Raw genomic sequence first — 17,235 nt, 5'->3', positions numbered from 1 at the left:
GCCCAGGGGAAGGAGCACATTGTCACCTTGCTCTGTTTCTCACACAACTCCCCTATTTAGAAGCTCTGTCTGATCTCTTGGAACTCAAGTTTAAGAAATTCTATAGGAGTGGGGATCCAAGATGGCGGTTAGGGTAGGGAAGCAGAATTCCTGAGTTGTGTGACTCCAGAAACCACTTTGAGACATGGGAGTGACTCTTGGGTAATTTTGATTGCTTCTAGCCAAAATAATAACTACCAACTCACTAGATGCACATAAAATTCAAGGACTGACCCTTAAAACAGTCTTTAATTGCAACTAATAGACAGAAAATCCCAGCATGGCACAGCCAACAGGGCATGTCTGCCCTGGGAAAAAAGTCCCCTAGCCATTTATCCTCCCCCTTTTTTTTTCTTCTTTCTTTCAACAAGCAGAAGATAGAGCATCAACTAGACTTGAACTCTGTGACATTCTGGACTCCTAACCAGTGGAAAGCCTCCTTACACCCAGCCACACTGAACACAGTCCCAGAAAGTGTCAGCCTCGAGAAAAGTGGCACACCATTTCTCCCCACTGACAGGTTTCAAAGCTGCCTGTGTAAACCTGACAACCCAACAGGTGAGTAATAAGCACCACATGTGACTCTCCTACCCACCTCCCAGGGAACTTAATCCAGCAAAGCCCCTGAGCAGATTGAACCCCCTCAACAAAACTGCAAAACATAAACAGCAAATTCTAACCTAACACCAACAGCAGGGATGAAGGGGGATGCTGAACCTGGCCTGGGAAACAGGCATAGGGCAAGGAGCCAAACACTCAGTGAACCAAGGCAGGAAAAGTAACAAAGGCTGAGAGCAGGGGTGGGGTGACAAGCCAGCCTCCCAAAACTGGGCCTTGGTGGGTTGCTGAGCTAGTCTTGCAGGACTGAGGGCTGTACTCAAAACTGAATTGCACCACCTTGCTGGAGGAGGAATTACCAGCCAGAATTGCACCTGTAGGGCAATGTAGCTGCCACTGGTGAAAACAACAACAAATCTAACCACCTTGAATGAACTGGCAGTGAGTTACCTCAGGTCCCATATGCCCTGTGGACAGAAGGAACCAAATACCCTCAGGTCCCAAATGCCCTGTGGACAGCCAGTCACCTGGTGAGACCCACATCAGGGCTCCTGCTTGCATAATACCAAGGAAAGTGGATAAAAAAAAAAAAACCCTCCAGCAGTCTCCACCTCAAGCTGTTAGACAAGAGGGGCAGCACCCTTCCCCACAAAGCTCAGAATAGCAAGCACCAATACCAGGATTGGACACCAAAGGAATGAGTCTAGAACCTTTACTGAGCAGACTGAACTTTTCGTTGTTGCTGTACCTGTTTTTTTTTTCTGTATTATTAACTTCACCATCACTATTTTCTTATCCTTATTCTTACCCCCTTCACTTTCCCTCGTCTTGTACAACAATCCATTGTTCTCCCTCCCAACTAAACTTTCTGCCCCTCCTCATCTATTCTGGCCCCCTGTTTTCACTTCCCCATCCTATCCTTCTCCAACCTGTCACCACACTACTCCCTCCTACACACTCATCACCCACTGACTAGCCTACTGTGACAACCAAACACATCCCCAGACTCCTGCAATCCTTGACACCCTCCACTATAACAGTGGAAATACAATCAGACATACACAAGGGCCACAAAACCCAGTAGCCCCCACACCACTTCCCCCACCCACTTTCCCTTCCTGCCCCCTTTTTTAGTGCTACCTTTACCAATTACCTAAGTCTCTATCTCTAGCCAAATAACCATTACTCCCCCCACCCCAACTCCCACTGTTTACAGATACTATCACCAAGGGGTTTATATATAATAGGTAAACAACTGGTCTGGCATTGAACCTATGAATTTAATATTGCTAATTTATACCTCCAGACCGGGGACAGAAATAGCACATCAACCTAGCTAACAACCAAGTCAGTCACAACACAAAAATTAAATCAAGGGAAAGAAAATAGGCAATTAAAACCACCAACTAACCAATCAAAAGCATAGTTGCATGGCACCAATTGGAGCAATGGGGAGAAGAAGAGAAGGAAACTATGCTACTCAAAAAAAAAAAAAATCAATGAAGGATCTAGTGGGAAATGAAGAAAATGGATATCCAGTTCCTGATCCCAAAAAAACAATGATAAATGTTACTACTGAGCCCAGTGATACACACACACACACACACACACACACACACACAAAGTCTCTCTAAGAGGAAATCATGGATGAGAAACTCATGGAGAAGATACTAGACATGGTTAACCAGAAAGTACAAGATGCACTCAGGAAATGTCAAGACACCACAAATGAAGACCTTGAGATGACACAGAAACAACTAAATGAACTCAGAGAAGACTTCAACAAACACCAAAGTGGACACTATAAAAAGAGAGATATATGAAATAAAGAAAACAAAATATAAAAGAGGAGTTGACCAAAGATATGGAAAACCTCAGGAAAAAAATCAAACAGAAATCCTGGAAGTAAAAATTTGCATTAGTTAAACATAAAACAGTGGAAGGCCACTCCAGCAGACTAGAACAAGTGGAAGACAGAATCTCAGGGCTCGAAGATAAAATAGAAATTAAAGAAAAAAACCAGAAGAACTCTAGTAAAGCAACTCAAGATCTATGAAAGGATTATTCAAGAACTCAGAAACCCATCCAAACACCAAACCTGAGAATCATGGGCACTGAAGAAAAAGAAGTGGTGCAAACCAAAGGGATAAATAATATATTCAATAAAATAATTACAGAAAATTCCCCAAACTCAAGAAAGATTTGCCCACTCAGATACAGGAAGACTCCTGGATGCCAAACAGACTTGACCAAAATAGAACCCCTCCATGGCATTTTATCATTAAAACAATTAGCACAGAGAACAGAGAAAAAATATTGGAGGCTGGAAGAGAGAAAAAGCAAATAACATATAAAGGTAAACCCATCAAAATAACAGCAGAAATCTCAACAGAAACCTTAATAGCAAAAAGGGCATGTAGTGAGGTATTCTAGGCACTGAATGAGAATAATTTCATCCCTAGGATACTCTACCCAGCAAAACTGTCATTTAAAATTGATGGAAGAGGAGAATTCCAAGATGGCGGCTAGAGGTAGGAAGCAGAAAGCGACCCTCCTATAGTGAAATCTTGGAGAGACGCTGGAGACACACTTTGCAGGCATAATCACCGAGAAAAGGCATAACTTTGACCCCTCCACATCTCCAGTCGGTGCAGAGAATCTCCACTTCACGTTAAATGGAGAAACGAGGAGGGCCCCCAGGGCCGCCAGCGGCCGGCGCCCATACGGCTTGGGAAGACGCAGACCAGGTGAGATTCGTGGTACTGCGGTAGCCCCACAGACAAGCCTGGGCCAGAGCAGCATAGCCCCCTGGACAGACTGACCTCCACCCGGAAAAAAAAAAAAAAGAGAACTGAGTAATAAGCAGTAAGAACAGTTAAAACACGCTGGAAAGAGGGAGGGGCGCTCTAAGCACTGAAGATTGGGGGAAGGGAACCCTTCCCGGGGCTGTAAATAAACAAGCCAGGTGGGCCGGACAGCCTCTGGCGGGAGCAGGGCGCGCACCCAGCAACCAGGAGCAGGGAAGCTTGTGAGAAAAGGGAAGACCCACTTCCCACGTGAACTGTAAACAAACATGGCAGCCGGCAGGAGCAGCAGCACCGCCCAGTAAGCAGGAGCAGGAAAGCTGCTGAAAGTGGCAGTGGGAGGAAAACTTCAGAGGAGAGGGCTCCCACATGAACTGTAAATAAACACGCAGGCCTGACAACGCGGGGCAGTGTCACCTTTCCCAGTGCTTGGGAAGGGGAAAGCCTGTAGGAGAGGCTCCCGCACAGGAGAACTCTGAGCAAACAAAGCCTGTAGGACCAGGTGAGTGCTAGCTCACCCCAGAGATCTGCATAAATAACGCCGCCAGGTACAGGCTGAGAGCAGCAGGCAGGCAAGCCACAGTTGCAGATACCACTCTCAGAACTGCCTCCAGACACTTTTTTTTCTTTTTCTCCCTACCTTTGATGAGAGAACAACCGAATTACACCTGCAAGCCGAAAAACTTACTGAAACTGTATTGCATTTGAACTGGGGACACTTGGTGGGGCTTTTTTTTTTTTCTTGTGAATGTGTGTGTGTGTGTGTGTGTGTGTGTGTGTGTGTGTGCAGTTTTGTTCTACTTTATGCATCCCCTTTGATGAGACAACTACAGAACAACATCTGAGGCACCAACTCCAGGACTGGAGATTGAGACGGACATCCAAATTATTAAGACTGAAACTGCATTGCATATAAACTTGGAAGTTTTTTTGTTTTTTGATTTTTTGTTTTTTTTAATTTTCTATTTTCCATTTTATTCTAATTCATTTTTATATATAGATATTACTTTCATTTACTTATTTTTTTTTTATCTTTGATTTTCAATCCTCTCTCTGTCTCTCTATTGTCTGTTCAGCTTACTGTCGATTAGTACACTAACACTCCCTGTTTATACCTTTGAAACTCTCTTGTCTGATACCTTGTTCTGCTTTCTCCCTCTTGTCTGTATATTTGTTTTCCCCTTTTCTTTAACTTCTTGCTTCCCATCTCAGCTCTCTCTTCCATTCTCAATATTACCATTGTTATTATTACAAGCTAGAAAATACTTAATTACACACAGTACAGGGACAGTAACAACACCAAGGACAATGATGGGAAGACAGAAAAAACAGGGAAACCAGTTTCCCCGCAGCAAAAAATTAGTACAGGAACCAGAGGGGAATGAAGAGAACAGAAACTCAGATCCAGACTCCAACAAAATGAAGATAAACTATGCCAAAGGACCCAATGAAGCCCACAAGAATAATTTAAAAGAAGACATACTACAAGTACTCAATGAGAATTTTATAGAGATGATACTGGATAGGGACAACCAAAATGTACAGGAGACACTCAAGAAATTCCAAGACAATAAAAATAGAGAATTTGAAAAAGCAAAAGAAGAAATAAAGGAAACCATAGAAGCACTGTATAAACACCAAAGTGAAAGAGAGAACACAATGAATAAATGGATAAATGAACTCAGGACAAAAATAGACAACAACAAAGAAGAAAACTGCCAGGATATGGAAAACCTCAGAAAAAAGAATGAAACAGAACTGCAAAACAAAACGGAAGGCCAATCCAGCAGAATAGAACAAACAGAAGACAGAATCTCAGAACTTGAAGATGAAATGGTAATTAAAGGAAAAACCGAAGAACTATTAATTAAACAACTCAAGACCTGTGAAAAGAAAATGCAAGAACTCACTGACTCCATCAAAAGACCAAACTTGAGAATCATGGGCATCGAAGAAGGAGAAGAGGTGCAAGCGAAGGGAATGCGTAATATATTCAACAAAATAATAACGGAAAATTTCCCAAATCTAGAGAAAGATATTCCCATACACATGCAAGAGGCCTCCAGGACACCAAACAGACCAGATCAAAATAGAACTACTCCATGACATATCATCATTAAAACAACAAGTTCAGAAACTAAGGAAAGAATATTGAAGGCTGTAAGAGAGAAAAAACAAGTAACATACAAAGGTAAACCCATCAAAATCACAGCAGACTTCTCAACAGAAACATTAAAAGCAAGAAGAGCATGGGGTGAGATCTTCCGGGCACTGAATGAAAATAACTTCAATCCCAGGATACTCTACCCAGCAAAGCTATCATTCAAAATAGATGGAGCAATAAAAGTCTTCCATGATAAGCAGAAACTAAAACAATATGTGACCACAAAGCCACCATTACAAAAGATTCTGCAAGGGATCCTGCACACAGAAAGTGACACCCAACTTAACCATGAAAAGGCAGGCAGCACCAAACCACAGGATAAGAAAAAGCAAGACAGTAGAGAGTAACATCAAGTTAGGTACACACAATCAAACCTTCAAACAACTAAGATAACTAAATGGCAGGAATCACCACATACCTATCAGTACTAACGCTTAATGTTAATGGACTTAATTCACCCATCAAAAGACACTGTTTGACAAAATGGATTAAAAAAGAAGATCCAACAATTTGTTGCTTACAGGAGACTCATCTCACTGACAGAAATAAGCATATGCTTAGGATGAATGGCTGGAAGAAGATTTACCAAGCCAATGGCCCCCGAAAACAAGCAGGAGTAGCAATACTTATCTCTGACAAAGTAGACTTCAAACCTACATTGATCAAATGAGATAAAGAAGGACATTCCATACTAATAAAAGGGGAAATAGACCAAAAGGAAATAATAATCATCAATCTGTACGCACCCAATGTCAACGCACCCAATTTCATCAAACATACCCTGAAAGACCTAAAAGCATATATAAACGCCAACACAGTGGTTGTGGGAAACTTTAACACTCCATTATCATCAATAGATAGGTCATCCAAACAAAAACTCAATAAAGAAATCCAAGATCTAAAATATGCAATAGATCAAGTGGACCTCATAGATGTCTACAGAACATTTCATCCAACCTCTACACAATATACATTCTTCTCAGCAGCCCATGGAACCTTCTCCAAAATAGATCATATCCTAGGGTACAAAGCAAGTCTCAGCAAATATAAGAAAATAGAAATAATACCGTGCATACTATCTGACCACAATGCAGTAAAAGTAGAACTCAACAACAAAAGTAAAGACAAAAAACATGCAAACAGCTGGAAACTAAATAACTCATTACTTAATGAACAATGGATCATCAATGCAATAAAAGAGGAAATTAAAAAGTTCCTGGAAGTCAATGAAAATGAAAACACAACCTACCGGAACCTATGGGACACAGCAAAGCCAGTCCTGAGAGGAAAGTTTATAGCCATGAGTGCATATATTAAAAAGATTGAAAGATCCCAAATCAATGACCTAATGATACATCTCAAACTCCTAGAAAAACAAGAACAAGCAAATCCCAAAACAAATAGAAGGAGAGAAATAATAAAAATAAGAGCTGAAATCAACGAAATAGAAACCAAAAAAACCATACAAAGAATTAATGAAACAAAAAGTTGGTTCTTTGAAAAAATAAACAAGATCGATAGACCCCTGGCAAACCTGACTAAAATGAGGAGAGAAAAAACCCAAATTAGTAGAATTAGGAATGCAAAAGGGGTGATAGCAACAAACACCATGGAAGTCCAGGAAATCATCAGAGACTACTTTGAGAACCTATATTCAAATAAATTTGAAAATCTAAAAGAAATGGACAGATTTCTAGATACATATGATCATCCAAAACTGAACCAAGAGGAAATTAATCACCTGAATAGACCTATAACACAAAATGAAATTGAAGCAACAATCAAGAGTCTCCCCAAAAAGAAAAGTCCAGGACCAGATGGATTCTCTGCTGAATTCTATCAGACCTTTAAAGAAGAACTGATACCAATCCTCCTTAAACTGTTCCATGAAATACAAAAGGAAGGAAACCTGCCAAACACATTTTATGAAGCCAGTATTATACTTATCCCAAAACCAGGCAAAGACACCTCCAAAAAGGAGAACTATAGGCCAATCTCCTTAATGAACATTGATGCAAAAATCCTCAACAAAATAATGGCAAACCGAATTCAGCAACACATCAAAAAGATTATTCACCACGACCAGGTAGGCTTCATCCCAGGGATGCAGGGGTGGTTCAACATATGAAAATCAATAAACGTAATAAACCACATTAACAGAAGCAAAGACAAAAACCACTTGATCATCTCAATAGATGCAGAAAAAGCCTTTGATAAGATCTAACATCATTTCATGATAAAAGCGCTAAGAAAACTAGGAATAGAAGGAAAGTTCCTCAACATTATAAAAGCTATATATGACAAACCTACAGCCAGCATTATACTTAACGGAGAAAAATTAAAACCATTCCCTCTAAAATCAGGAACCAGACAAGGATGCCCACTATCTCCACTCCTGTTCAACATAGTACTGGAATTCCTAGCCAGAGCAATTAGGCATGAAGAGGGAATAAAAGGAATACAAATAGGTAAAGAAACTGTCAAAATATCCCTATTTGCAGATGACATGATCCTATACCTTAAAGACCCAAAACACTCTACTCAGAAGCTTCTAGACATCATCAATAGCTATAGCAAGGTAGCAGGATGTAAAATCAACATAGAAAAATCATTATATTTCTATACACTAACAATGAGCAAACGGAAAAAGAATGTATGAAAACAATTCCATTTACAATAGCCTCAAACAAAATCAAATACCTAGGTGTAAACCTAACAAAAGATGTGAAAGACCTCTACAAGGAAAACTATACACTTCTGAAGAAAGAGATTGAGGAAGACTATAGAAAGTGGAGAGATCTCCCATGCTCATGGATTGGTAGAATCAACATAGTAAAAATGTCGATACTCCCAAAAGTAATCTACATGTTTAATGCAATTCCCATCAAAATTCCAATGACATTCATTAAAGAGATTGAAAAATCTACTGTGAAATTTATATGGAAACACAAGAGGCCACGAATAGCCAAGGCAATACTCAGTCAAAAGAACAATGCAGGAGGCATCACAATACCTGACTTCAAACTATATTACAAAGCAATAACAATAAAAACAGCATGGTACTGGCACAAAAACAGACATGAAGACCAGTGGAACAGAATAGAGGATCCAGATATGAAGCCACACAACTATGAGCAACTTATCTTTGACAAAGGAGCTAAAAATATACAATGGAGAAATAGCAGCCTCTTCAACAAAAACTGCTGGGAAAACTGGTTAGCAGTCTGCAAAAAACTGAAACTAGATCCATGTATATCACCCTATACCAAGATTAACTCAAAATGGATCAAGGATCTTAATATCAGACCCAAACTCTTAAGTTGATACAAGAAAGAGTAGGAAATACTCTGGAGTTAGTAGGTATAGGTAAGAACTTTCTCAATGAAACCCCAGCAGCACAGCAACTAAGAGATAGCATAGATAAATGGGACCTCATAAAACTAAAAAGCTTCTGTTCATCAAAAGAAATGGTCTCTAAACTGAAGAGAACACCCACAGAGTGGGAGAAAATATTTGCCAATTATACATCAGACAAAGGACTGATAACCAGAATATACAGGGAACTTAAAAAACTAAATTCTCCCAAAACTAATGAACCAATAAAGAAATGGGCATGTGAACTAAACCGAACTTTCTCAAAAGAAGAAATTCAAATGGCCAGAAAACACATGAAAAAATGCTCACTATCTCTAGCAATAAAGGAAATGCAAATTAAAACCACACTAAGATTCCACCTCACCCCTGTTAGAATAGCCATCATCAGCAACACCACCAACAACAGGTGTTGGCGAGGATGCGGGGAAAAAGGAACCCTCTTACACTGTTGGTGGGGATGTAGACTAGTACAACCACTCTGGAAAAAAATTTGGTGGCTACTTAAAAAGCTAGACATCGATCTACCATTTGATCTAGCAATACCACTCTTGGGGATATACCCAAAAGACTGTTACTCCAGAGGCACCTGCACATCCATGTTTATTGCGGCACTATTCACAATAGTCAAGTTATGGAAACAGCCAAGATGCCCCAGCACTGACGAATGGATTAAGAAAATGTGGTATCTATACACAATGGAATTTTATGCAGCCATGAAGAAGAACGAAATGTTATCATTCGCTGGTAAATGGATGGAATTGGAGAACATCATTCTGAGTGAGGTTAGCCTGGCTCAAAAAACCAAAAATCGTATGTTCTCCCTCATATGTGGACATTAGATCAAGGGCAAACACAACAAGGGGATTGGACTATAAGCACATGATAAAAGCGAGAGCACACAAGGGAGGGGTGAGGATAGGTAAGACACCTAAAAAACTAGCTAGCATTTGTTGCCCTTAATGCAGAGAAACTAAAGCAGATACCTTAAAGCAACTGAGGCCAATAGGAAAAGGGGAACAGGTACTAGAGAAAAGGTTAGATCAAAAAGAATTAACCTAGAAGGTAACACCCACGCACAGGAAATCAATGTGAGTCAATGCCCTGTATAGCTATCCTTATCTCAACCAGCAAAACCCCTTGTTCCTTCCTATTATTGCTTATACTCTCTCTACAACAAAATTAGAGATAAGGGCAAAATAGTTTCTGCTGGGTATTGAGGGAGGGGAGCGGGAGGGGGCAGAGTGGGTGGTAAGGGAGGGGGCGGGGGCAGGGGGGAGAAATGAACCAATCCTTGTATGCACATATGAATAATAAAAGAAAAATGAAAAAAAAAAAAGAAAAAGTATGTCAGATTAAAATGCAGATAATATGAAAAAAAATAAAAAAAATAAAATTGATGGAAGAATAAAGTCTTCCACAATAAACAGAAACTAAAACAATATATGACCACCAAACTACCACTACAGAAGATTCTATAAGGAATTCTGCACACAGAAGATGAAAGCAAACAAAACCATTTGAGGACAGGAAGTATAAAACCACAGGAGAAGAAAAGACAAGTAATCAGAGAGTAGCATTAATTAGGCTGCACACACTGAAATCCTTAAACAACAAAAACAACTAAATGGCAGGATTGACCACATACCTATCGATATTAACACTGAATGTCAATGAACTCAACTCCCCCATCAAAAGACACCGTTTGGAAAACTGGATTAAAAAGGAAGATCTGACAATCTGTTGTTTACAAGAGACCCACCTTATTGGCAGAAATAAACACTGGCCTAGGGTGAAAGGCTGGAAGAAGATTTACCAAGCTGATGGCCCTCCTAAACAGGCAGGAAAAGCAGTAATTATATCAGACAAAGTAAACTTCAAACATACATTGGTCAAATGAGACAAAGAGGGTTACTTCATACTAATAAAATGGGCAATACATCAAAAGGAAATAATTATCAACCTATATGCACCCACTGTTTCTATACCCAACTTCATCAAACATACACTGAAGTACTTAAAAGCACATGCAGACTTCAACACAGTGATAGTGGGAGACTTTAATACCCTTTATCACCAAGAGATTAGGTCATTCAGACAAAAAATCAACAAAGAAATCCTAGACCTAAATGACACCATAGATCAAATGGTCCTAAGTGATTTCTACAGAATAGTTCATACAGCACCAACACAATATACAATCTTCTCAGCAGCCCATGGACCTTTCTCCAAAATACACCATATCTTAGGGCACAAATCAAGTCTCAATAAATATATAAGAAAGTTGAAATAACCACTGCATTCTATCTGACCACAATGCAATAAAACTAGAACTCAACAAAAAAAGCAGCAGCAGAAAACACACAAACAACTGGAGGATGAACAACACAATGCTTGATGATCAGTGGGTCATAGAAGAAATAAGAGAGGAAATCAAAAAGTTCCTGGAATTTAAGGAAATGAAAGCACAACCTATAAGAACATATGGGACAAAGCAAAGGCAGTCCTAAGAGCAAAGTTTATAGCCATAAGTGCATATATTAAAAAGACAGAAAGACCTCAAATAAATGACCTAATGCTACATCTCAAACTCCTAGAAAAACAAAAACAAGCAGAAGGAGAAAAACAATAAAAATAAGGGCCACAATTAATGAAATGGAAACGAAAAAAAAAATACAGAGAATCAATGAAACAAAAATCTGATTCTTTGAAAAAATAAACAAGATTGACAAGCCCCTGGCAAGTCTGACTGAAATGAGAAGGGGAAAGACCCAAATTAGTAAAATCAGAAACAAAAATGGGGAGATAACAATAAACAACAAGGAAATCCGGGGAATCATCAGGGACTACTTTGAGAACCTACATTCAAATAAATTGGAAAATCTTGAAGAAACGGAAAAATTTCTAGATACTTATAACTGTCCAAAACTGAACCAAGAAGATCTTAACCACCTAAACAGATCTATAACATGCAATGACCTGATGGAATTTCTGCTGAATTCTACCAGACCTTTAAAGAAGGACTAATAGCAACTCTCCTTAAACTTTCCATGAAATAGAAAGGGAAGGAACATTGCCTAACTCATTTTATAAAACCAGTATTACACTCATCTCAAAACCAGACAAGGACACATTCTAAAAGGAGAACTACAGGCCAATCTCCCTAATGAACATTGATGCAAAAATCCTCAATAAAATAATGGCAAACCGAATCCAGCAACATATCAGAAAGATCATTCATCATGACCAAGTCGGCTTCATCACAGGGATGGAGGAATAGTTCAACATATACAAATCACTAAATGTAATATAGCACATCAATAGAAGCAAAGACAAAAGTCACTTGGTCATGTCAATAGACACAGAAAAAGCCCTCAATAAGTTTCAACACCATTTCATGATAAAAATTCTAAGGAAACAAGGAATAGAAGGAATGAACCTCAATATTATAAAGGCTATATATGATGAACCTATAGCCAACATCATAGTTAAAGGGAAAAAACTGAAACGATTTCCTCTAAAGTCAGGCACAAGACAAGGGTTCCCATTCTCCCCACTCCTATTCAACATAGTTTTGGAATTCCTAGCCAGAGCAATAAGGCAAGAAGAAGAAATAAAAGGAATACAAATAGGTAAAGAAGTAAGCTTTCCCTATTCACAGATGACATGATCTTGTACATTAAAGACCCAAAAACTCCACCCCAAAACTCCTAGACACCATAAACAGCTTCAGCAAAGTAGCAAGATACAAAATCAACTTAAAAAAATCAGTAGCCAACAAGAATTTAGGAAAATAATCCCATATACAATAGCCTCAAGAAAACATCAAATACTTGGGAATAAACTTAACAAGGAGAACTAAAAACTAGTGAAGAAAGAGATCGAAGAAGACTACAGAATGTGGAAAGATCTCCCATGTTCATGGATTGGCAGAATCAACATAGTAAAAATGGCTATACTACCAATGCAATCTACATGTTCATTGTAATTCCCATTAAAATCCTAATGAAGTTCATCACAGAGATTGAAAAATCTACCTTAAAGTTATTTAGAAACAAAAAAGTCCATGAATAGCCAAGGCAATACTGAGCAAAAAGAGCAATGTTGGAGGTATCACAATACCCGACTTCAAACTATACTACAGAGCCACAGCAATAAAAACAGTATGGTACTGCAAACAAACAAATATGAACACCAGTAGAACGGATTAGAGGAGCCAGATATGAATCCACTTGGTTACATCCACATAATTTTTGACAAAGGTGCCAAAAACATATGATGGAGAAAAGAGAGCCTCTTCAACAAATGTTGCTGGGAAAGTGGTTATCCACCTGCAGAAAACTGAAAGTAGATCCACGTGTGTCACCTTGTTTCAACTCAAAGTGGATTAAGGACCTTAATATCAGACCCAAAATCTTGAAGTTAATATAGAAAAGAGCAGGGAATACCCTGGAAGCAATAGGTATAGGCAACGACTTCCTCAGTAGAACTCCAGCAGCCCAGCAACTAAGAGAAAGGATTGAAAAATGGGACTGCATGAAATTAAAAGCTTCTGCACAACAAAAGAAATGTTCTCTAAACTGAAGAGACCATCCACAGAATTGGAGAAAATCTTTGCTAGGTATACATCAAAGGACTGATAACCAGAATATACAGAGAGCTCAAAAAATGAAACTCCCCCAAAATCAATGAAACAACAAAGAAGTGGGCAACTGAACTAAACCAAACTCTTTCAAAGGAAGAAGTACAAATGACCGAAAAACACATGAAAAAAATGCTTACCATCCCTGGCCATAAAGGAAATGGAAATCAGTACTACACTAAGATTCCACCTCACTCCTGTTAGAATTGCTACTCAAGAACACCAACAACAAGTGTTGGTGAAGATGTGGGGAAAGGAACCCTCATACACTGTTAATAGGAATGTAAGCTAGTACAACCACTATTGAAAACAATATGGAAGCTTCTTACAAAACGAAAAATAGGTCTGCCATGTGATCCAGCAATACCACTCCTAGTGATATATCCAAAGAATTGTGACTCAGGTTACTAGAAAGTTACCTGCACGCCCATGTTTATTGCAGCACTATTCACAATAGCCAAGCTATGGAAACAGCCAAGATGCCCAAGTACCAATGAATGGATTAAGAAAATGTGGTGTTTATACAAAATGGAATTTTATGCAGCCACAAAAAAGAATGAAATTTTGTCATTCTCAGGAAAATGGGTGGAACTGGAGAACATCATTTTAAGCAAAGTTAGGCTCAGAAGGCCAAAAATTGCATGTTCTCCCTCATATGTGGATTATAGACCTAAAACAAATGCAGTATTATTATTGGACATGGGTCACACACTAAGGGGAAACTGTGCATGGTAGGGATAGGGAAAGGGAAGGAAACCAAAAACTTGAATGTGGTTGATAGTATAGTAGCAAATATAATAATCACTGTATAGTAGCAAGTATAATAATCTTAGACTGGCAATGGAAAGAGGACTAGGAAATAGTGAAGAGGTCTGGTACAGATCAACCAATATACCTATGCATGGAAACAACACAAGGAATCCCCCTGTATAGCTATCTTCATCTCAAACTGGCAAAAATAGTATGTTTTTCTTTTTTATCTTATATGTATTTTCTTCAACAAAATCAGAGAACAAGAGGGTGTAACAGGTTCTGCCCGGAGGCAGGGTGGGGGCAGGTGTCCCAAATAATGTATACATATGTAAGTAAATGTGAAAACAATAAAATAAAGTTAAAAAAAAGAAATTTTATAGTGGCAGGAAAGGTTTGACTTGAGTAGGTCTATCCAAGAGCTGTAAAGCTGATGCAGATAGAAGCTGATGCACTCCTCCCATGGATGCTTATGTGGAATGTTTGGAATCTTTCCTGTGCACCCTGAACTGAGCACCACATCCCTGACCCATTGCCACTTCAGCTTTTCCACAGCTTTGGGAATTCAATGTTTACTTCAGATTCTGTTAGCTGTGGCCCAATACCCCTTGTGGTAGCCTGTAGAACAGCATCTAAGAAGAACCATACATCAAGTCCACAAATAGATACCCACAAAAAAGTCACTTATAAAAATCTTCACCCAACTCTAGGATATAGGCTAACCTATACACTAGAAAATCAAGTCAGCCCAGGCTCCTGCCTTCTCCATGTCTCAAGTGTGAATCAGACCCTGGTCAACTTCTCTCCTGTGGCTTCCTGAGCGTCTTTTCTTATCCTCTCGGGGGCTGTGAGGCAGGTAGGGCACACATTACATTGGTGAAGACACCAGGCTCAGAGACATTCAACAACGTGCACAAAGACATGAGTAGTTTGGTGAAAGGTACAGCTGGTACTGTAAGCCGGGCTGCCTGTGTGCTAGAAGATAGACTTCCCTGGGCCCAGGGCACTGTGTGCCCTTTTTGGAGAGGCCCTCTTGACCTCACCCATTCCATCTGTCACAGCACAGGAGAGAAAGTGAGGACCAGGCATCAGAAGATATGACTATGTCCCTACCTTCTCATAGATAGTTCTGCTCTGCTTCTTGGAATACACCTTTGTCTCTTCCTGAGCCTCAGTTTCCTTCACTGTAAAAAAGGGAACATGATATCTCTCTGAGTTGGAGGTGGGAGTGTGGGAGGCAGTGGTCACTTTGCAAGGGTGTTGGTAGCCTCTTTCCCTCTCTTCCTTCATCTCCTACTACTAGGTGTAAGATTTAGAAACCTGTTTTCCAGTACCAGCACCACCTTTACTTCCCCAGGCCTCAGTTTTCCCTCCACACAATAGGACTTCGAGCACCTTGATCTCTGAAGTTCTTTCCACCTCTAAGTATCAAACACTCTGCTCCAGTCTTCTTCCTGCTCCTTCAAGGGCAGAGGGGCTACCTGTGTGTGTATGTTTATGTACATGTGTGTGCCTGTTTGGGCATGTATGTGCAGTGGAAGCAGGGAAAGAGCGGGAGAGAGGAAGGCAGTTAGGAGAAAAGTGGGCAGGATATTACATGCCAGCAGGGTGCAGAGATTTCTCAAAGGCTAATGGTGTTTGGGGCTGTTTAATCATTAAAGGAAAGCACCTCAAAGTCCATCCTGCTGGGAACAGACACAGATGAGCAAGGAGCCAGCAGCAATGGAGCCTGGAGCCTCAGGGGATGGGATCAAAACTGAGACAGCACCACACTCAACACTGGACTCAGGAGTCAGCCTGCACACCTATGACATTGTGGTAGTGATCATCTACTTTGTCTTCGTTATTGCTGTGGGAATTTGGGTAAGTGGGGCCTGAGGCCTGGGCCAGACAGGGAGGCAGAGGCACCTCCTGTCTAGAACTTGAGCAAGGGTGGGAAGAAGGAAGCAAATCATAGAACCACAGTCCTCCTTCCATAGAAGGCCAGACTGTAGCCATGATACCATATAGGAAGCCAGAGATAGTCTAGGCCTGGATCTTGACTCCAAACTCCCTGTCTCTACTCATCTGCCACTTTGGGTCCCATCCATCCCTGCCATCCTGTGCCCTATTCCCACTCTTTTCACCACCTCGAGACTCGAAATTGAAGGAAGCTGGACCAACAGCCAACTAGAGACCTGGAGGTCATGTGCTCTCAGAGAATGCTCCAGGCAGATTTCAAGGGCCCTTGCTCCCTATTGTTCACAGGAACCGTGGTGCTATGGGCAGGTGCCAGGCTTTGAGGACTAGGAGCCCTGAGCTCAGATCCCAGCTCCAACAGTCAGAGCCACATAGCTCTAGCAATGCAGAAGACTCTCTGAGCCTGTTTTCTCATGTGGACATGGAGAGTAAGGGTGACACTGTGGGAAGTTGTGATCGTGACTGTAAGCACTTGGCGCAGTGCCTGGCACGTAGGTGGCAGGCAATAAACAGCTGCTGCTGTCACCACAGCATTCTGCAGAAATGCCAGCACCTTCAGACAGCTGCAAGGCAGACTATGACCCAGTCTTGGCTGGTTACTTCCTAGACTGTGGCTAGGTCAAGAACCCTCTTTGGGCCTCACGTCCCTCCCATGTAAGCAAAAGTAATAATAAAGAGCTGATAGATGCACACAGGGATGGTACAAGGAAGAAGAGAGTAGTCAGGTGGTCAGGTGGCCAACATGAAGAGTACGTGCTCAAACTTCCTCATGTATGAAATGAATTTGTGTTGCTTCTTTGGCCTCCACAGGATTAGAATTAATATAGGAAAGTTCAAGCAAAAGCTTAACAAGTACATGCATGTCACTCCCTATGACTAATGGCTTTCCCATTTTTCTTCCTTCCCTTCAAGGATCTCCCCTATCCCGACACAGTCAGAGAGCTATT

The 17,235-nt window shown here is 40.4% G+C and overlaps 1 protein-coding gene across 2 annotated transcripts in view; it reads left to right on the top strand.

Moving 5' to 3' along the window:
- The window catches only part of Slc5a9 (solute carrier family 5 member 9), a 48,060-nt gene that overhangs the window by 2,923 nt on the left and 27,902 nt on the right, over positions 1–17,235 (top strand). For both annotated transcript variants that reach the window (XM_074080193.1, XM_074080194.1), the window contains exons 2-3: positions 414–597; positions 15,991–16,192. In XM_074080193.1, coding sequence (XP_073936294.1) covers positions 16,031–16,192 — 162 coding nt within the window. In that variant the 5' untranslated portion in view covers positions 414–597; positions 15,991–16,030. The remainder of the gene's footprint in view (positions 1–413; positions 598–15,990; positions 16,193–17,235) is intronic.

Source organism: Castor canadensis, chromosome 7, assembly GCF_047511655.1.
Source record: "Castor canadensis chromosome 7, mCasCan1.hap1v2, whole genome shotgun sequence".
NCBI lineage: Eukaryota > Metazoa > Chordata > Mammalia > Rodentia > Castoridae > Castor > Castor canadensis.
Note: the sequence above shows the minus strand (reverse complement) of the source record. Positions and strands in the feature narration are given on the sequence as shown.